Source organism: Camelus ferus, chromosome 14 (genome assembly GCF_009834535.1).
Source record: "Camelus ferus isolate YT-003-E chromosome 14, BCGSAC_Cfer_1.0, whole genome shotgun sequence".
Taxonomy (NCBI): domain Eukaryota; kingdom Metazoa; phylum Chordata; class Mammalia; order Artiodactyla; family Camelidae; genus Camelus; species Camelus ferus.
The window spans coordinates 14,993,796-15,013,391 of record NC_045709.1 but is presented as its reverse complement, the minus strand read 5'-3'; the positions used below and the strand labels follow the sequence as shown (position 1 = coordinate 15,013,391).

General features: G+C 34.5%; 1 protein-coding gene across 11 annotated transcripts in view; it reads left to right on the top strand.

Moving 5' to 3' along the window:
* NBEA (neurobeachin) overlaps window positions 1–19,596 on the top strand; it is a 536,625-nt gene that overhangs the window by 456,132 nt on the left and 60,897 nt on the right. For all 11 annotated transcript variants that reach the window (XM_032496317.1, XM_032496318.1, XM_032496310.1 and 8 more), the window contains 2 exons: window positions 6,724–6,864; window positions 15,021–15,140. In XM_032496317.1, coding sequence (XP_032352208.1) covers window positions 6,724–6,864; window positions 15,021–15,140 — 261 coding nt within the window. The remainder of the gene's footprint in view (window positions 1–6,723; window positions 6,865–15,020; window positions 15,141–19,596) is intronic.

Genomic DNA, 19,596 nt, shown 5'->3' with positions numbered 1-19,596 from the left:
TTATATACATGTGATAAGCCAAATACTTAACCAAACAGTAAATAAAAGGGTGACAGAAAACTAAAAATCTTCATTATTTTCACTCCCCAGAGACAACTATTGTTGTAGTTTCATGTATACTCTTCAAGATTTTTTCTCAATATTTAAGCAAAAATATATTACATATATACCATAGGATTTTTAAAAAAACATTGATAATGCTAAATGATGCTGTTTTTGCAACTGACTTTTTTCAATCCTGGTACTAGTCATGATAATTTAATGTTATCTATAATCCATTCTCCACAGAACCATGGAGGCACCTTTCTAAAGCCTAACTCGGATCGTGTTTCTCTCCTGCTTAAAACCATTCAGTGACTTTCCACTGCACTTACCATAAAATGTATTTCATCACTCTGGTCTACAAAGCCATATGATATAACAATACCTGCTTTCTCACCTCGTCTCATAAAGTCTTCTACTCGTCTGTTATGCTCAGGTCACACTGCTTTTCTTTCTGTTCCTTGAACATGTCACAGGTCCCCCTTCGAGCCTTTGCACTAGCTATTCTCTGTCTTGAATTCTCTTACTCCAGAATTTCTTATGACTGGCTTTCTCTGGTCATTCATGTCTCTCCCAGAGGTTCTTGAGAGATGCCTTCCCTATCACCCAGTTGCTGCTATCCTGTTACTGTTTTAATTGTCAGTAGAGCACTTATCTCTGGTATTTTCTCATTTACCAAATTGTTTATTTAGATTTTGTCTGTCTCTGTCTCTACAGGCAGGCAGTCAGACATATACACAAACACTTAAATGCACAAACACACACACATGCATTTGAACGCAAACTTCATGAGAACAGCAACCTCGTTTGTCTTATTCTAAGGTCTAGCACAATTTTTGACACATAGGTACTCAATATTTATAAGAGCAATTTATCTTGGAATTTTTTCTAACCAGCCTTTTTGATTAGTGGAATAATATACAGTACTGTGGATGTATCATCATTTATGTAACCAGTTCCCTATTGGAAATTTAAACTACTTCCAGTTTTTGTTTGCCTTTTCAAGCAAATCTGTGAAAGTATCCCTGTATTTTATTCTTTCCATTTTGTAAATTCCTCAAAATGGAATTGCTAGATCAAAAACATGCATTTTGTAAGAAGTATTACCACAAGAAATTCATACCAACTGGATTCCTACCAACAGCATCATGAGATGTCATGTTTTGCTATACCCTGGCCAACACTGAATATTGTGAAACTTAATCATTTTTGATAATCTAATGAATAAAAATAATTTTTTTTCACATTTTGAGTGTACTTCTGATCTTTGGTTGTAAGTTACAGGAAATCAACTTAAACTGGTTTAATTTGAAATATAAAGTTGTTCTGGCTCATATAACTGAGAAATACAGGGATGGGTCAGTTCAGGAAAACTGGATCCAAGGGCTCACCAGTGTCATAGGATGCCACATCGCTGTTACTTTTCTGCACTGGCGTCATTCTCAGGCAGGCTTCCCTATGTTATAGCAGTGATGCCTTTGTAACCCCACCAGACACAGAGAATGCTTCTTTCCCAGGTTGTCTCAGCAAGGTTTCATTGGAATAACGAGAATCACATACTCATTTCTGTAACGATATTCATGGCCATTTGAATAGAATATGCTGACTGACAGGTCTGGATCACATGTCTACCAAAAAGGTCTGAAAATAGATAGACTCAGCCCACCCTAACCAGGTAGACCAAGAGTAGAGAAGGAGTGGTTCATAAAGGAAGAAGGAATAATGGATGCTCAACAGAAAAACAAGATACCCAGTACCTTGTATGAGCTGGTAATTTTTTTTCTACACATGTTGGAAATCTGCATTCTTTTTTCTGTGAATTCCCTATACATCTCATTTGCTCATTTATATAATTAGAACATTTCTTAGTTTCTTATTGAATAGTAAGAGCTCTTTTTTTTTTAAGGAAACTAGCCTTTTATCTTATGTGCTATAAATATTTTTCATCGTGTTGTCTTTTGATTTTGCCTAAAAATGTTGTCTAAAATTTCCACGTGGAAATTTAGAGTATTATACTATCAGATCAATCAGTCTTCATTCATTCAGGATTTATGATGCATCTAAAAAGAGCCAGATACTGAGGGTACAGAGATGAACAAAATGTAGGGCTTTCCCTTGAAGGGTTTGTCTACTGGATAAAAAAAGTTATAAACTTGCCTAACTATCACCAGATGGTGACATGTAGAGCTTCACAGATGGTATTTGAGCTGCTTCCAGAGGAATGAGTTGAAATTCCCCAGTCAGATAAGAAGAGAAGCAGGGAATTTACTTGAGCACAGAAGCATCTGTAGGTATGATTTCTGTATTGTCATAACTGAGGATTTTAAGAATGATGATAGGTAGCTCATGACTGAAAAAACAAGAAAGGCAAGAATTCTTGAAGCATCTTCTAAGGATTTCGAAGCCCTTGTTATTATAATGCAAGATAACAAGATAACTTAGATATTTTAGAAGCTCAGAGGTAGTGGGTGTTGAACTAACTAAAAGCAATCCTTAGAAGTCAAACAAATTAAGCAGCTGTACAAAGCCTCAGCTGGTTCTGTAACGTGTGTAGCCATCAACCAGCACTGTGATCTTGATTTGATTTTCCTTTTCTTCATTACCCTTATCTAAAACGTAAGAGAGCTGAACCTGTAAAGTTCGTTCCATTTCTGAGGATCCATGATGGATGAAGAATCTTGTAGGCAGTTATAGAAGAAAAAAATGACATAGGTTCAGAATTTCATATTTAGCAATGAAAAAGCAGTGCAGTGTTGTGGAAAGAGCAGAGACTCAGGTGTACCTCCTGTTTCCTCGTCATGAAATTAGGTTCATAATGAATGCTGTGTCTGCCTCACAGACTTTTGAAAATCAATCTAGAAAATGGCTGTGGACAATATCTTACACAAATATCTAGTATCATTAGCAGTTGCAGCAGCAATAGTGAACTCTTAAACATTATATGTATATAAATAGAATCCCAGTGCCATGAATATCATAGTTTCAAGTTTTTTGATATGCTAGAATTCAGTGTTATTAATTTAATTGGACCTTAGATTTTTCCTTGAAAACTCTTTTTATTCTTACAGTTTTTAATCTATTTTAATGGCATTGCCCATATCTCTGATCAGTCCACATTTATTTTTTGTTTATTTATTCAAATCAATCCAACTCTATGCTCAGACTTTGATATTTTCTAGAGTCCTTTTAGTGTCTCATATAGTACCATTTACCCAATAAGTATTTTTAAATAATTTTTATTGCTCATTTTTTACCTATTTTATTTAATTTATATACCTATCCCATAGAAAAGACTTGATAAAACGTGGATGGTTTTATTAAATAGAAAAACATTGATAGATCAAAACTAAGAGAACAGAAAGGGAAAGAAAATAGGAAAATGAAACCAAAGAAAAACTTAGCACTCAAAAATATGAACTATGATTCTAACCAGAATTTTTCAAAGGACATAACAAGGAACACTAATTCTATTGCATGTTAACAGGAAAACAAAAGGAAGAATGAGGGTCTAGTAAAAATAGATAGATAGATAGACAGACAGACAGACAGATAAACACTGGAGTGAACAGAAATAATGCTGTTTACAATAATATTTCTCAGAACCTTTAATATAATGTAAATCTCCATAAATATCTATCAGGATTTTTGTTCCATATAATAAAATCACAGTTTATCAGGAAAACAAAGCTATTTGTGGTATTTAAGGCAGAGACAAACGTATTTGTATTCGAAAAGGAGAAATCAGCTGATAACAGAAAATCCTCAACATCATTTCTTCAATAAATTCAGTAGTTTGATGTAGATATAGTAATGTTACACATGTAATTTTCCATCAATTTTATGTTGAAAATAGAGCTTTTTGCAATCTATATAAGCTTTATAGCAGTTTTAGAAATTGAATTATAATGATAAAGCATTGTAAAGGTAGAATTTTTTTTTAATTTTGCATTGCTATCTGCATCATTTTCTGTTACCTGTTAGTGTCAACTTGTAACATACAAACTCACAAGGACAAAATAACAACAAATCCAATAGCAAGTTCTAAACCTGCAGTTACACTCTTCACGTGGGAACCTTTGAAAGTACAGAGGTGGCTGTGTCTAAAAGCCTACTGTTTTAACGAAAATGAAAATGAAACTGATTATTGCTACAGTAATTAAAATAAAAACTAAAAAAGATTGCAACAAAATAAATATAAATTTCATTAAGTGTAGTTTTAGTGTTTTTTTGCCAGAATTCTACCTTATTTATTTACTAAATCCAGATGGTATTGACATTGTATTATTTGCTCAGTTTTTAAAATAGTAACAAACTTATAACCTTATCAGTTTATATGTAGGTTAAGTAGATAGGTGGATGATTAATTACTAGGGTAGGTAGGAGATAAGATAGGTAGGTAGATGGTTAGATATTACATCTATTTGGATCTCATAAGGAAAGATGTCATCTGTGATGTAACTCTCACTTCCCAAATAGGTATTTTTTAGAATTTTTCCTTTGAATGATTTATTGCTTCTTGATCAGATCAAAATAATAGAAAAATATTGAATACAAACCAAGTTATTTACATTTGTTTTATAAAATTTATTTTTAAATGCACTAGATAAAAATTCAAAATTAGACATGTATTTTAAGGAGTTACTCTTGGAGGCATACATAGACTTTAATACAGGGCAGCTGTTTCCTACAATGTGTTATTCTGTAAAACACTCCAATAAAATGACTTTGATGAAACTTGAGTAAAATAAAAACTGTAAATATTTATTTTATCCCTTTTCCAGTAGTTTAGGAGAAGCCTGGAAAAGATTAAGAGAAAGGGCCATGAGGCCCTTTTTGGGGTTTTGGTTTTGTGAGGTCTTACAGAACAAGCAATATCAGGTAAGGGCAGTCCTGAGGGATTGTGCAGACATTTTATGCATGTGAAGGATCTTCGAGCGTATTCAGCACAGAATGAAGCACTAAACATTTTAAATGCTTTGAAAAAATTTACTTAATAATATTGAGTTAGAAGAGCAAATACCTGCTCATGTAGAAAAGTATAAAATATGTAGGCCATTTTAAATGAAAAACTTACTGTATCAATCCAGTAACAGAACTCACATTCATTTCATTATAGTAATTATTCTTTTACCAAAAAAGTAATTATGTATTTGTTTTAAATATTATTAACATTTTATGTGACATTTAATGAAATCACATTGCCTTTTTATATGCAAGTAATAACATTTGAAAAATGATCAGTGACATTTAGCACAGAATAAAGTTTAAGCCTTAGAATATTTAAAAATACATTTAAACCAAAGTTTTAAAAAATTAAGTAATTCAATAATTTAGTCTTTGTTAAGTCATAATTAAGTTTAAGGAAAATTAACATAATTTGTAAATACTTTTAATATTTAGAATAAGAATATTTGCAAATAAGAGTTTATCATGGAAAGTACTAACAATTGCTGACATCATTGTATTGTTTGAATTAGTCCCCTGGGACCAAAAGAAAAAGCTTGCAAGCAATTTATAAATGAATCTTTCTCTCTTGTGTAATATTATTTGTCTCATTGAAACACTAATTTTCTACTACTTCTCATGTTAAAATTAAGCCTTGGGGGAACTTCATAGCTAACTAGTAATATTAAATTTTGAAGTAAAGGGATTATATATTATGATTAGTATTCATCTTTTGTTTTCTACAGAAACATTTATTTTTTGTAGTATGCCTTCCAAAACAAAATAATGTTGCTATTAGGTATCATATGAATGTATTCCATATGTCATTAAACCAAAATCAGACAAAAACCTAAGCTAAGGCAATTTGCTGTTTGAAATCATGAGGACTATATGCTAGAAATTCTTAATGATGTGTGCTGGAAGTTTGAGACAATGATTCAACTAAGACATGCTTTATTGAAAAAAAAATACATATATTGTATCCTGAGCATTTTACTGTATGCTCAGCTAAAGGGATTAATGTTATAATGGTGGTGTGATGGAATTGATGGAACAAGGCTTGGTGGCCTTAGCGGAATGCTTCCCAGGGAATCTGAATTGTCTGGATTATTCCCATCAGCCTTAGGTTTGCAGTTTAACTTCATAAAAAGGATATTACATCATCTGTATAATGACAGAGTGGGATTAACATTCCGACAGGGTTTCCATATGAGTGATTGTTGTGTTTCACACTCTGGGTGACAGGCTATTAAGACAAGGTTTTCTCCAAAGTGACTGTCATGTGGTCAACTGCTTTCACTTTCTCCTCACTGTATTTGCTGTGATCAAGCTAAATGTTCATTATGGTTGTGATTAAGTAGACAGGAAAATAACATCAAATACTGATTTTGCCTTAACGGTTTATACTAGATCATCTCTGTAATCTACTTTACTGAAACTTTCAGTAAAACCTAGAAACCTTGCATACATAAATAATCATCTTCAGTGATTTTTAGCAAGTGTAGTGGTTATCAAAATCAAATATCAGTATCAGAGCCAAGCAGAAGGGGTATAGCTCAGTGGTAGAGCATTTGACTGCAGTATCAGAACCGAACTAGATAAAAATGTAATACAAAATAAGTTCTTTATGTTCTATAATTAAACGAATTAACAGTAAATACTTTCAGGTAAAGAGTCATACTGTAGAAAAGCTAATATGACTGTATTAAACAGAATGCTGCTTTTTCTTTTTTTCAGCCAATTGGTGCTTTGAACCCAAAGAGAGCTGTGTTTTACGCAGAGCGTTACGAGACGTGGGAAGATGATCAAAGTCCACCCTACCATTATAACACACATTATTCAACAGCAACGTCCACCTTATCCTGGCTTGTTCGAATTGTGAGTGTCTTCATCAAGTTGTGGTTTGCCTTAAATCTTAAAGTATTTAACATAAGTAAATTAAATAAAATCAAGTATACTTGCTATTTGTTTTAAACAAAGATTAGAGGCCAGTGAAGTAGAAATGAGAGATTCCAACCTCTAGCAGAACCTGAATCCTTTTTGTTAATGAGTTGTCTTATTTGCAAAGTCGGGTTAGAAAGGTAGATTATTGTTAGTTTCTTAAACCTGAACCAGTTATAAAAGGAACCAAAGTCCTGGAGTGCATCCTTAATATCTGAAGTTTCCTTTCCCACTGTCACAGGCTGGCAGTCTCCTCAGCCCTCTCAACCTTGCATCTTGGATGGTATATTTTAAAAACAGTTTTCTAAATGGTTTTGAAGACTAGTTTCATTTACTTTCTCTTTCTCCTGAAACATAACTATATCCAAGTCTCTTCAATCTTTTAAATACATACATACATACATACATACATACATACATACATACATACATACATAATGTATGTACATACGCACAACTTGCAGCTCCCGCCCACTCTGCAGTGACTTCCCATGTCTCCCCCCAGCGTTGGCAAGTGTGCTGCTCTGCTCTGCTTGTCTCTACTTCATCACCTCCCATGCGATCTTTGGCCTGGTTGACTTAGGTTCCACACCCATCACTTTACTGAGTTGTCCCTGTAGAGGTCAAAGGTCGTGTGACAGAGCTTCCCACTTCTTACCATGATGTATCTGAAGCATTTGGCACCATTGCTCGCTTCCTCCTACTTGAAATTCTTCCCTCTTGTGGCTCCTCTGACAATATCCTCTTCTGGTTTCCCTCCTATCATGCTCACTGTCCTGCGCAGTCTCATGCTCAGATGTCTTTTTCCTCAGTATTTCGATTCCTAAGGATTTTTCCATGTCCTTTAATCTGGACTCTGTCATTCGGTTAAAAACTAATGACTTCCAGCTTCTATCTTTGTTGCAGACATTTCTCTTGGACTCCTGACCTAGGTCTTGTTTGTTTGTTTGTTTATGTCTATATCCCACTGGATTTTTCTACCTGGACGTCTCATAATACTGTAAAGACCATTTCCAAAATGAACTCCTCCTCTCCCTCCTGCCGGGGTTCCTACCGATTTCTTACCTAAATGATCGGCTTGATCTCGCACCCAGTTACCTGACCTAGATAGTTTTCTCTAGGTTATCAGCCCCTTAAATCCAATCCGACATCACAGGAAATAGGTCCTACCAGCTACAGTCCATCTCCTTTTCTCTGTTAACGCTGGCACTTCCTTAGTTCAGGTTCGCATTATTTCTCATCTAGAATATGGCAAAAGCTCTTAGCAAATCTGTTTGCCTTTTCTCTTGCTTTCTCCGATCCAGCCTAGTTGAGAGCAACTACTGGAGTCAGATGGTCTGGTTTTTGTCAAACTGTAAGCAACTGAGAAGTATTATAGAATGCTAAATCAGGTTTCTAAATCAATCCCATCAATATTTTCGCCTATTACCAAAATAGACTTCAGACCACTCTGCTGCATGGGGCTTTTTTGCCTCAGAAACACATTGATAAGCAGCATCCATGAAAACGTGCATACACAGGAGGGCACCTCCTGCTTTTCAAGGTACTTTTTCCCACTGCCTGAATGACAGCTTTGGTTTGGAGGTCTTCCTCAAGCATTCTCTCCACAGTGGAGAGAAACTGAACTTACTGCCAATGTGCGGTATGTGTTATGTTTTAGGTAACTTGAAAAATCACTGATATCAATTACTGGTATCCAAAAAACTGTCAGAATTATGATTCAGTTTAATTGAACATATATTTTATATTTTTCATAATCCCAAACCAACATAAGAAATCAAAGAAGTTTAGATTAGCTACCCTGTGAGAAAACAAACTGAAATCTTATTTTTAAAAAAAAAAAAAACTCTGTAAACGAAAGGAAATGACATAAAACTTTCTTTTTTAGGCAAAAGTTACTGGTCTGATTTGTTCAGAAACTCACCTTAATTATGTCAACTTGGATTCTTTTATAAAAATGTTTCTGAGCTAGCAGTTTCTTAGGAAGTATTTTTTAACTTTAGCACTTTTAAAGAATGAGAGGTTCTATTTCTTTATTTTATGTTAATCTGGGGGGATATTAGATTTATATAAATGCCTGTTTACCATTATAAGCCAATCAGAGCAGAGCCCCTGTAGTTTATGGGTTGGAATAGTTTATTAGTATTCTCCAGATAAAAAAAATACTTCACACTCATGCAAGAGGTAAAGGCGTTTCTCAATTATAGACACACGTACATAGAGAGAACTTTATAGCTTCTCTCCTGTAGTTTCAGCCACAGGTCAAAACTAAATACAAAAATTTCCCAGTCAGGATCTGAAACAGCTGATGTCCTTTACCATGGGCATAAAGTATGTTCTTATTTCATTTGCTCTCACAAAGATACTGGCAAGAAAACTAAAAGCAAAAAACAATCACTGCTATAGTGAGCCAGCATGGTCAAGGGGTGTAAGACACCTTTCTCGGGTTTTTAGGGGATTAAAAAAGTCAGAACCATTTCTTAAAAACATTATCAAGTGGGTTACATGCTATATATGTATATTTTTTATTTGTTTGTTTGTTTGTTTATATTTATATATAAATATAGAAAATGGTATTCAATGGATTTTGTGTAATTAAATTAGTCTGAAGTTAGATTTATAAGAATTCAAGTGTGAGTTCATATACTTGTTATCAGCAACTTGATTTACATGAACACTCTCCTATCCCTGATGAGTTAAACATTTTATAAGTAATAAATCATAATTCACCCCTAAGTTGATGACCTATTGCAGTGAAAAGGAATACAAATTTGAAACTCTAAAGGGCAGGACAGAAATGCTATCATATTTATCCCACACATGCCCTTTTAGTATTGTCTGTGTGGTGCTGTGTAGAAATTTAATGCAAGCCACTTACGTATGTAATTTAAACGTTCTAGTAGTCACATTTAAGAGTAAAAAGAAAAAGGTGAGATGAATTTTATAAATATATTTGTTAGGAAGCGGGGAGGGGCAACACAGGGGTAGGGAAGTAAGAGGTACAAACTATTAAGTACAAAACAAGCTACAAGGATATATTGTACAACACATGCATATCATAAAATATAGCCAATATTTTATAATAACTATAAATGGAGTATAAAACTATAAGTCACTATGTTGTATGCCTGTAACATATAATAGTATATAGCAATTATACTTCAGTAAAGGAGAAAAAAAAGCCCAGTATATCCAAAATGTTATGATTTCAACATGTAATCAACAGAATGATTATTAGTGAGGTATTTTAGATGTTTTAGGTATTAATTCTCTGAAATCCAGAATTCAGTTTGCACTAGCTCTATTCCAAGTACTCAGTAGTCACACATGGCCGGTGGCCACTCTATTGACAGAACAGATCTATAGGATTGCTTTTATAGGGATTCATTTAGCCAACACGTCTTATGTCATCTTATGTCATGCTGTTATAAATAGAAGTATCGTGGGCTAATAGCTTACTAAGCGTTTAACCTAATGGCCCAGGGAATTGTGATTTCCTCACTCCCATTCCAAGGAGTTTATGAAGTAGAAAATGCAGTAAAATTTCTGTCACTAAGAATTTGTTCATAAAAACAAAATACAGATTAAAATAAGTATCTGCCCTTTACCTTTCAAACCTTTTAGACCCAAAGCCTTCAAACGCATTGTGAGTTTCAGTCAATATATTTAGTATGACAATAATAATAATTGATTTAAAATGAGAATTAACTACATACCTCATTACTTTAAATTAAAAATATTATTTTAGACACACTACCGGTGAGTCACTTGTCTAAATTACAAGACTCTGAAAAGGCTGTTTCTTTGCTAGCTGCCATTGGACAAATGATGAATAAACTATCATAGCAGAGTTTATAGAGTTTCTTCAGATATTAACTAGTATAAAAGAACACATTTTACTTGGAATGTTTTTGCTTTAAATCCTACCCTGAATATATAACATATACACAGAAGTAATTAAATCTTAACTCTCTGACCTTTACATCTTTAGTAACCTATTCACCTTCCAAATTCAGTATATTCAAAATACCGATTCAAAATTTGTCAAACATTTGATCATAGTTCTTAGGAAGTTAAGTAGGTTGTACAGCAAAAGTTAATTTATAAATCAGTTGTTTAGAATCTGGGACTTTATAAATTATAGATTGCTTTGAAAGCCTACCCAAGAGCCTGTTTAAACCATAATAGATCTTTGACAGTATATATTTGTAATGGAAAAAAAACAGTAGAAACACTTTTGCAGGTGTTGTAATTAAAAGGAAAAGATAATGCTGTTGAATATGAAATATTGTGGTCGTGTTTCTCTTGTTCACTGATGCTTATGGACAATGCATGTTTACTTAGAAGATGAAAGATTCTCAACCAAGGGACTGGTGTATAGTAGGTACATAGGTTAATGGAGACTTTCTGAAGATTCTAAAAGATACTTCTGGTCTCTTTTAAAAGCAAAATAAACTTCTGAAGTTAGACTAAGCATGGTAGAAATAATGGTTCCTCTATTTCCTAGAATGTGATCCTTCTCAGGTATAAAACAGGAATGATTAATACCTACTAGAAGGATAATGGTGAGGATTGAGTGAACTGAGATAATGAGGTGCTGAGCATAGAAAGGTGCTCAGTAATTCTTACTTCCCATCCCATTAGTCTTTATTATGCTTCATAATGCTTCAAAGTTTACATCTTTTGTTTAATAAAGTTATGTCCCAAGCACTACCTGTCACTCATGGATGGAGTTGTTTCAAATGAAATGAAGAGAAAGAAAAGAAGAAAACTATAAGGGGAGAGGGATGTAAGAAGAGAGTCTTATGAGATGACTGAGCCAAAGTCATAAAAGACAGAAGAATAAAGGCGTTGGCCAACGAGAAGAGGGTCGGAGGCACGGGTTTTGATTGCCCAGGATGAATAACACTCAGGGTCCGAAGGCTGGGGTAGATCTAGTCAGGAGAGGGAAGTCTGCCATCAGCCATTCATTCATACTGCAGGGCCTAACCTGAAGTTCTTAAAAGCCCACTGAGTGTAAGTATTTTAATTTCTGAAATTTCTGTTTAATATTTATGTATTTGTCTATCTTATCTCCTAAGCCAAAAGCTCTTCTAGTAGAATGATAAAATATCTAATGTGGTAATGTACACAGAGGAAACGATTTATCAACATATGTCAGGTGAATAAATATAAAAGTTTCTTAAACTTAATATAGCACTTGACCCTCTGTGTTAGTCAGGCATGAGTCAAATGCAACAGAAAGTCTTTGCATATGCCTTGAAGGTAATAGGAAGATACATGGAAAAAAGTAATCTCCACAGTAATCAGAGCTTGCAAGATCAATACCCACTTATAAACAAATAGGTTATCCATTTCTATTAGTTCTCTACCACTGTAGCAGCTGGAGGCCTTCAGGAATAGTGAGAGTATGTGTCAGTAAAGTAATTTGGGGACTCTAAAACAGCTGTTAATCAGATCTTTTTAAAAGCTACATAAAACAGTTAACTCTGGAATTCTCCAATATTCTCTGCTTTTAGGTACCACCAAATTCATAAACTTCACGACCAGAAATAGTAATTCTTCAATTTCAGATTTATTTTCTGTGCCCATCTGCACTTTTCTTGGCAAGCCTTCATTAAGGCATGAAAACTAAGGAAGGATTTTATCATTTAGATTGAGGTAAAGATCAGCTTTTAATGGCTGATGATAAGAAGTAAGACTTTGCATGTATGAATAGGTCTTTACTCAAATCTATTTAATAGGGTAAAAATCATGGTGACAAGTCTGGTCCCTCTAAATTGTTCTCTGCCTACCAACTACAGAGAATAAATAAATGTCATCAGCATCCTAGAATAATGAAGAAGTAGATTCTGAAGATGCAACTTTTTGGTCAAACTAGTGGTTAAGAACTGACAAGAAAAACTGTATCTTACTCCTATCCAACCACACCCCTTCTCCCAACAGTACCTTCTATGTTTAGGTATGTTCAACAGAAATTTATTAAATACTAACTATGAACCAAGCACTGTGCTTGGTACTAAGGATAGAGGGGTCAATAAGACCTAAAGACCTTAGAGTCTGGTTGGGGGTCTAGCGAACTGGTAGTCTGGGGTGGAGCCCAGCAGTGAATACTTGATATAGTATGTGAGGCTGGTAGCCATCTTCATAACTCTGTGTTGGGTAAGATACTTCAAGCTTTCTCAAAATAATTTTATCTTATTTAATTCCCATAATTACCCCCAACGTATTGTCATTCCCAATTAAGTAGATGAAGGAACTGAGATACAGTTACTTAACACCACTCCTTACCTGAGGTTAAGTAACTAGCCTGAGAAAGGTAAATGGTTCCACCAAGATCTGCCATATTTCATTCGATTTACCCTTGCTACTTCTAAAATTGTTATTTTAATTTAATTTAGTATGATAAGATATACTGCATGAACTACCTTATGTTCAATAGTGAGTCAAAAATCTACAAAGCAAATTAATTAGTGAAAGACATCTCATAATTTTTTTCTAACTTAATTTTGGTGACATCTGTTTGTCTCTCGTATCACTTAAAATCTTAAACAACAGTATGAACTTCCTGGATGCATATCTGAGTTTCAGGTAAGTCAGTAATGCCCCACTTACCTGAATAGTGTTACGTCATCCTTCATCTCATCTCTTTCATCATACTTTTCTGTCATTCAACACTAAACATGAAAGTTGATGATACATTACAAACTTACAAAGTTGATGACATCTAGCCACACTGAATTTCAGGAAGATACTGAGAAGATGAATTTTTGTAGCTATTGCCTGTCAGCTGGACCTCACGACTAGTGGCAAAAAGAGTAGTTTAAAAAGGCAAAATAATGTTGTATGGATATAAAAGAATGAACAGTTTACATATTAAAGAAAAAAAAGTAAATATTTAGGAAAGATTTCTTAGCATTATTGAACCTAGGAGTGACACATCATTTATCCTAGACTTAAGGGAGAAGGATTGAACCATGGGAAAGGAAATATACGTTCATCTTTGTTATACTTGATGTTTTCTAAGAAATCCTTAGTAAGAATGACAGTTATTTAATCCTTTTTAAATTTGGAGGCAAACTTAATGACATCAGAAATAATGCCTCTCTCCTAACATAAAAACTACAGAAAAAGCGTTAAAATGAAATGCATAAGGACCCTGTAATAAAGTTATTTTCCTAGGTTTCCTGCTATGGGAACATATACTCAGTGACAGATGCCGTGTTATCATAAGGTAATATTTATACCATGTTATCGTAAGGTGATAGTCACAGAAAACTAAAAGGACTAGAGTTTGTCTAGTCTGATTTATGCTAACTTTATTTCATTCATTCCTTCAGTAGATTATATATCAAGCAACTTCTATGTACCAGGAGGTAGTTATTCTAAGTGCTGGACATCAAACAGAGAATATGTTAGATGTGGAACCTCTTCATGCAGTGGGGAAAATAGGTTAGAAGTCAGCAACAGTGTGACAGATGCTTCAGTGGTGTGTTTGAGGAAATACCTGTTGCTATTTGAGCACCCTGGAGAGCTTGGCAGATCAAGGACAGCCTTTCAGAGAAAATTACATCTTGGCTGAGACTTAAAGGGTAAAAAGAACTTAACCAAGTCAGGATTGAGGGGGTTAGAGGGCTAAGGACGGTAAGAGATGAGAGTTTAGCAGATTCTAGATCATTCAGGCTCTTTTAAGATAAATTAAGTAGTTTAAACTTTTTCTTATTACAGTGTTACTATGTATGGCCTTAGTTATGAGAAAGAAACTCTAAATTATATATTGACAATCATGCAAAATCATTTATCATAAAGTCACCATCGTTTTACAAATCAGAAGACTAAAGGCCAAGAAGCAAAATGATCTGCCAAGGTTGCAGAGTGACAGGTGACCCAGTCGCCCAGACAGGCCCAGACCAGTACCCCCTGACTCCTTAGTGTGGGCATCCTTCCAGGACCCTGCACCATTTCTGCCTCAGAAGGGTTTTTTTTATTTTAAAGTCATACTTTACAAAGGAACAAGAGCAATTGTGTTCAGAAGAGTCATATCCTTAATTCTTTTTGTTTGGTTGTTTGTTTTTGCTTTTGTTTTTGTTTAGGAACCTTTCACAACCTTCTTCCTCAATGCAAATGACGGAAAATTTGACCATCCTAATCGAACCTTCTCATCAGTCGCGAGGTCTTGGAGAACTAGTCAGAGAGATACTTCAGATGTAAAGGTGGGCTCTTTTATTTGTTGATATTTGTTAATTTCAAAATATGTCAAATTTTGATTTGTTTCAATTAAACAGGTATATAAGACATTTTATTCTGCAGCTCTGGTCCGTCGTCTTTTAAGGTTACGTGGTGCATCTCACCTAAAAGAAAACTAAGGGAAAGAATTTTGAGCCGCGCAGAAAATGATTCAGGATTCTTTTATATTGTTCAGTTAAGGTGTTTTTCTTATTTCAAAAAATTCCTAACTAATTTAGATCGAATAATCAGGAGATGGAAAGAAAAACCCATAAATTGCCTTTCCTGCTGTTAACTCAATATTTGGCCCATTCCATAAAACACAGCAGGAATTGGATTTGACCTTAATGTGTCATATTGTTATAGCTTGCCCAGCTTTGGGTTTACGTAGCCTGGGGCAATTAATAAAGCATTAATGACAAGACCCATTTAAAATGTAGGCTTTTCTGTACAGCCTTAGCTTTTACTTGACTATGCCTGGGGATAATACGCAACAATACACATTAGATTAAACCAACACACACACAATATCCAGGAACAGCTTGAGAGCAGAGTGAATTTTACAGTTGGTACTACTTAACTATTGTTAAATATAAAGATTTGTTATTCGTTTATTTGGGCTTTTGTTTTTAAAAGTGGTTGTTTTCAAAACAATGAAATACGTTTGTTTTCTCATTTTTCCCATTTTTTCCTGTTAAGAAAAAATGTTATGATCAGGTTATTACGTAGGTATATGTGTTTCTGATTTTAATCCCTTTTCTTCAGCTTTTTCCCATCACTGCCACTCATAGTATTGAATATACAAATGTCATGGTATCATTTCATTTAGGGTCTTAATCCAACAAAAGGCAATGAATTAAAGTCAAAATTGTCATTTACATATTTATGCTGAGCTATTACAAACATTTTTAAAAGGCAGTTATAGTGTTGTTGAAGTGTAAGAAATTGGATGAATACAACCTTTATTCTGTTCTTTTTCAAAGCAAAAAACAAAGGAAATTAATCCAAGTGTGTAAGCATATCTATGTGTTTTTTCCATCGCCATCAAAGTTTGCATAAATAAATATTAATTTATACATGCAATGTATTCACATTTGGAAATAAGATAATTTAACATGCATTCTTACTGTGTAAAACTCTTAAGGCCCGTATTTTTCTCCTAATCAACTTATAACTTCATTGAGGAATGAAACTAAAAGATCCATAAACCATCATTTAAACTCATTTAGTACCAGTGAAATCAAGGAGGGGGTCCATTTCTTATTTAAGAATTAACAGAAAATAAGGAGTCCATAGGCTTCTAGAATTAGCACAGTGTTCTTAAAAAGCATTCAATAAATATTTCGTATGTGAATTAACTAGTCTCATCTGTATTTTAAGGCTTCCTATCATATGTAAGATTATATCTTAATTCTGAGCTGTATCCGGATTATATCCAACTCTTTCAAGTGAAAATGCCTGTTCACTCTCGACATCATCACAAAACAGAAACTTGGTTTTTCAGCTTAATTCAAAGACTCACCCCCACAAGCCCACACGTGCGACAGTCAGTCATCCTGATTTACGTATGCAGACAGAGTTTCAGGCTGTACTTTCTATCCTGAGAACGTTATTGATGCTTCTGATCACCAGATACCTTGCCAGTGTCAGTCTCTGATGACTGATGTCCATCCCAGGCTTTTCCCAAATCTCTCCCAGCAGTTTCCCTGTTCTGAAACTTTTCAGAAACATTAACACTTTGTTACTACTTGTGTTTCTTCGGCTCTTGGGAGCACATCATCAACGGACAGAGACCAGTGCGGCTGTCACTAACTTGGGAGATTTTTATTTTTAAATCCCAGGCAGCTGTACTTAATACAAACAGGCACCAACCCTCCAGATTACCCCCTTAGTTAGTTCGCAAGACACTCGCTTCCTCAGCCTGATATTGCATGGATTGTTCTCGTTTTCAGTTCTCTCCCACCACCACCCTGAACTTTTCATATTCTGTGATGACATACCTTGAATATCCTCCCATGTAGACCCCTTCTTTTTGAAGGCTATACATTGTGTGTGTGTGTGTATATATATATACAATAATTTATTTACACAATCTTTTATTGATGGATAGTTTGTCTTTCTCTCTGCTTGTTATTGTTAAACACAAGGCTGCTGTAAACATCCTTCCATAGACATCTTGAGGAAATTTGTGTGTATATGTAAAAGATAATTCCTGTTAATGGGACTGGTGACTCAAGGGCTATATACATCTTTAATTTTGAAAGATATTGCCAAACCATCATTCCCAAAGCTGCTAATTCACTCCCTACAGCAGTGTGTGAGAGGATGCCTCCTTCCCTACCCTCCAACCATCACTTGTATTATAAACAGTGTAATTTGTACAAATCTGGTGAGTGGAAAATGGAGTTGTCTTTGTTTTGACTTGCATTTCATTAATTATGGGTGAAGCTGAGCATTTTCCCTATAATTATTGACCTGTTAGCTTGCTCATATCTTTTGCCTGTTTTTCAATTGGGTCATATGTCTTTGTCTTATCAACGTGAAAAAGATCTTTCTTTTCTGAAATTGCAGGAAGTTGCATTGCAAGTATGATTTCTCAGTCTTTCAGCTTTGCTGTGTTTCAGTTATGTTTTTGTGGTTGTGTGTGTGTGTGTCCAAACACATCATTCTTTCTCTATATAGTATCAGGATTTGGGGGTCATCACTTGAGGGAATGTTAAAAGTTTTGGGTAATCCTGATGGTTTTAAAATTGAGATTTTCTAAATTCATGTTTAAAAATATTGATTAACAGGTACAGTATCTTTTCCCTCTACAATAATACCTGATTTAGCAGGGAAGAATGTGGTACCAAGAGTAATAGCGGTTTTACTGTGTGTTAAAACCTAAGCTTTTGATTTCTTATCCTAAGCTGTTAAAGCATTTGATACATACTTTTAATGGAATGTTTTTATATTTCTGAAGAAAACTCTCTCTGCAATATCTACTAACTTTGTCAGGTAAGTTCTCATGTAAGAGGGAACTAGACCAGAATAGATGGTTTTATTGTCTCTCTTTGTTAACGTCAGTCTGTTCCTGTGATAATGAATTCAAGCTGGGCAGAGCAGGAGTGTTGGTGAAATGACCTTTCAGGAGAGAGGTCTCCCGAGTTAAGTCAGACCAGTTGGTTTTTACTTTATTTTATTTTTTTATTTTTCTCCTCTAGCATCGTCTTGGTAACAATGACATTCAACTCACTGAAGTTCTTATGCTAATTTTCCTTAATGCCTTCAAAAGTTGTTATATTACTTTTGAATAGCTATGTAGATGTCAGAAAAGGTAGCTGTGACAAAATGTCATTAAGGTGACATAGTGTAAATTAATACAGTTAATGGAGGTGCTCGCCACTGACTCATTGACCCATTATGAGCTCTTGTGGCATTAACGAATGCCAGGGCATCAATCTTTTGAAAAAAGGAAGAAAAGAGATGGCAGCTTTAAAACCTTGCAGTGAATTATATTAGAAAAGTGAAAACGTCTGGGTTGGATTTGATTTCACTAGGAAGCCATAAAATGGTATGCTCTCTGAGCAAAATATATTAAACTGAAATGTCAGATTTGATGCAATAGGTATACAATTATGATAGTGTTAATAGTGGTCTTCTATCATTCTAAGACATACTTTCAAGTCCAATTTCTCAGCAGCCTGAACTTGTCATAAGCTTGTAAATTAGAAATTGTGTTTGAGGATATTTTCTTATTATTGACGGAACGCGTATAATACTATTAACTGTACTGTGGGGTTTTGCTATAGCTGTTAAAATAAACTAGAAATCACATTTACAGACACAAAATGCCTGTTATAATATTTATCTTGCCATTTCTTTAATAATATGTGGTGTCTTCCTGCACTGTTTTCCATTTAGGAAATTTTAAACTACTTGGGACTCTTTCCTTAAAGAGAAGCTGATTAACAGAAATCTATCAATGGGAAGAGAGTAAACCCAAGAGCTATTATATTAAATAGCAAGCTAGTGCCTGAAGTTCCTCTGTAGGAACACACTTATAAGTTATAATAGTGGAATTCATTCTTCTTGAATAATTCTCAACAGTTTTCAAACCTGCTTTTTTCTTGGTTATTTGATATGGTTCTCAAAACAGCCCATGAGATAGTGATCATTACCCCTGTTCTGTAAAGGAGGTTCACAGATATTGAATGACTGGCCTAGGTTCACACAGCAAGTAAAGAGGAAGCCAGAGCTAGCCCTGAGAGCTATTCAGTTCTTTTTGGGGCTTTATCAATTGGATGTTTCGCTGCTTTAATTCTCATGATCTCACAATCAGATCCACATTGACTAGTTTGGAATAATTGACCAATCAAGTTATACTCTAGTTATTTACTGCTGTATACAAACCACCCCAGAAACTTGTGGTTTAAAAAAAGAAACAACCATTTATTTTCTCAG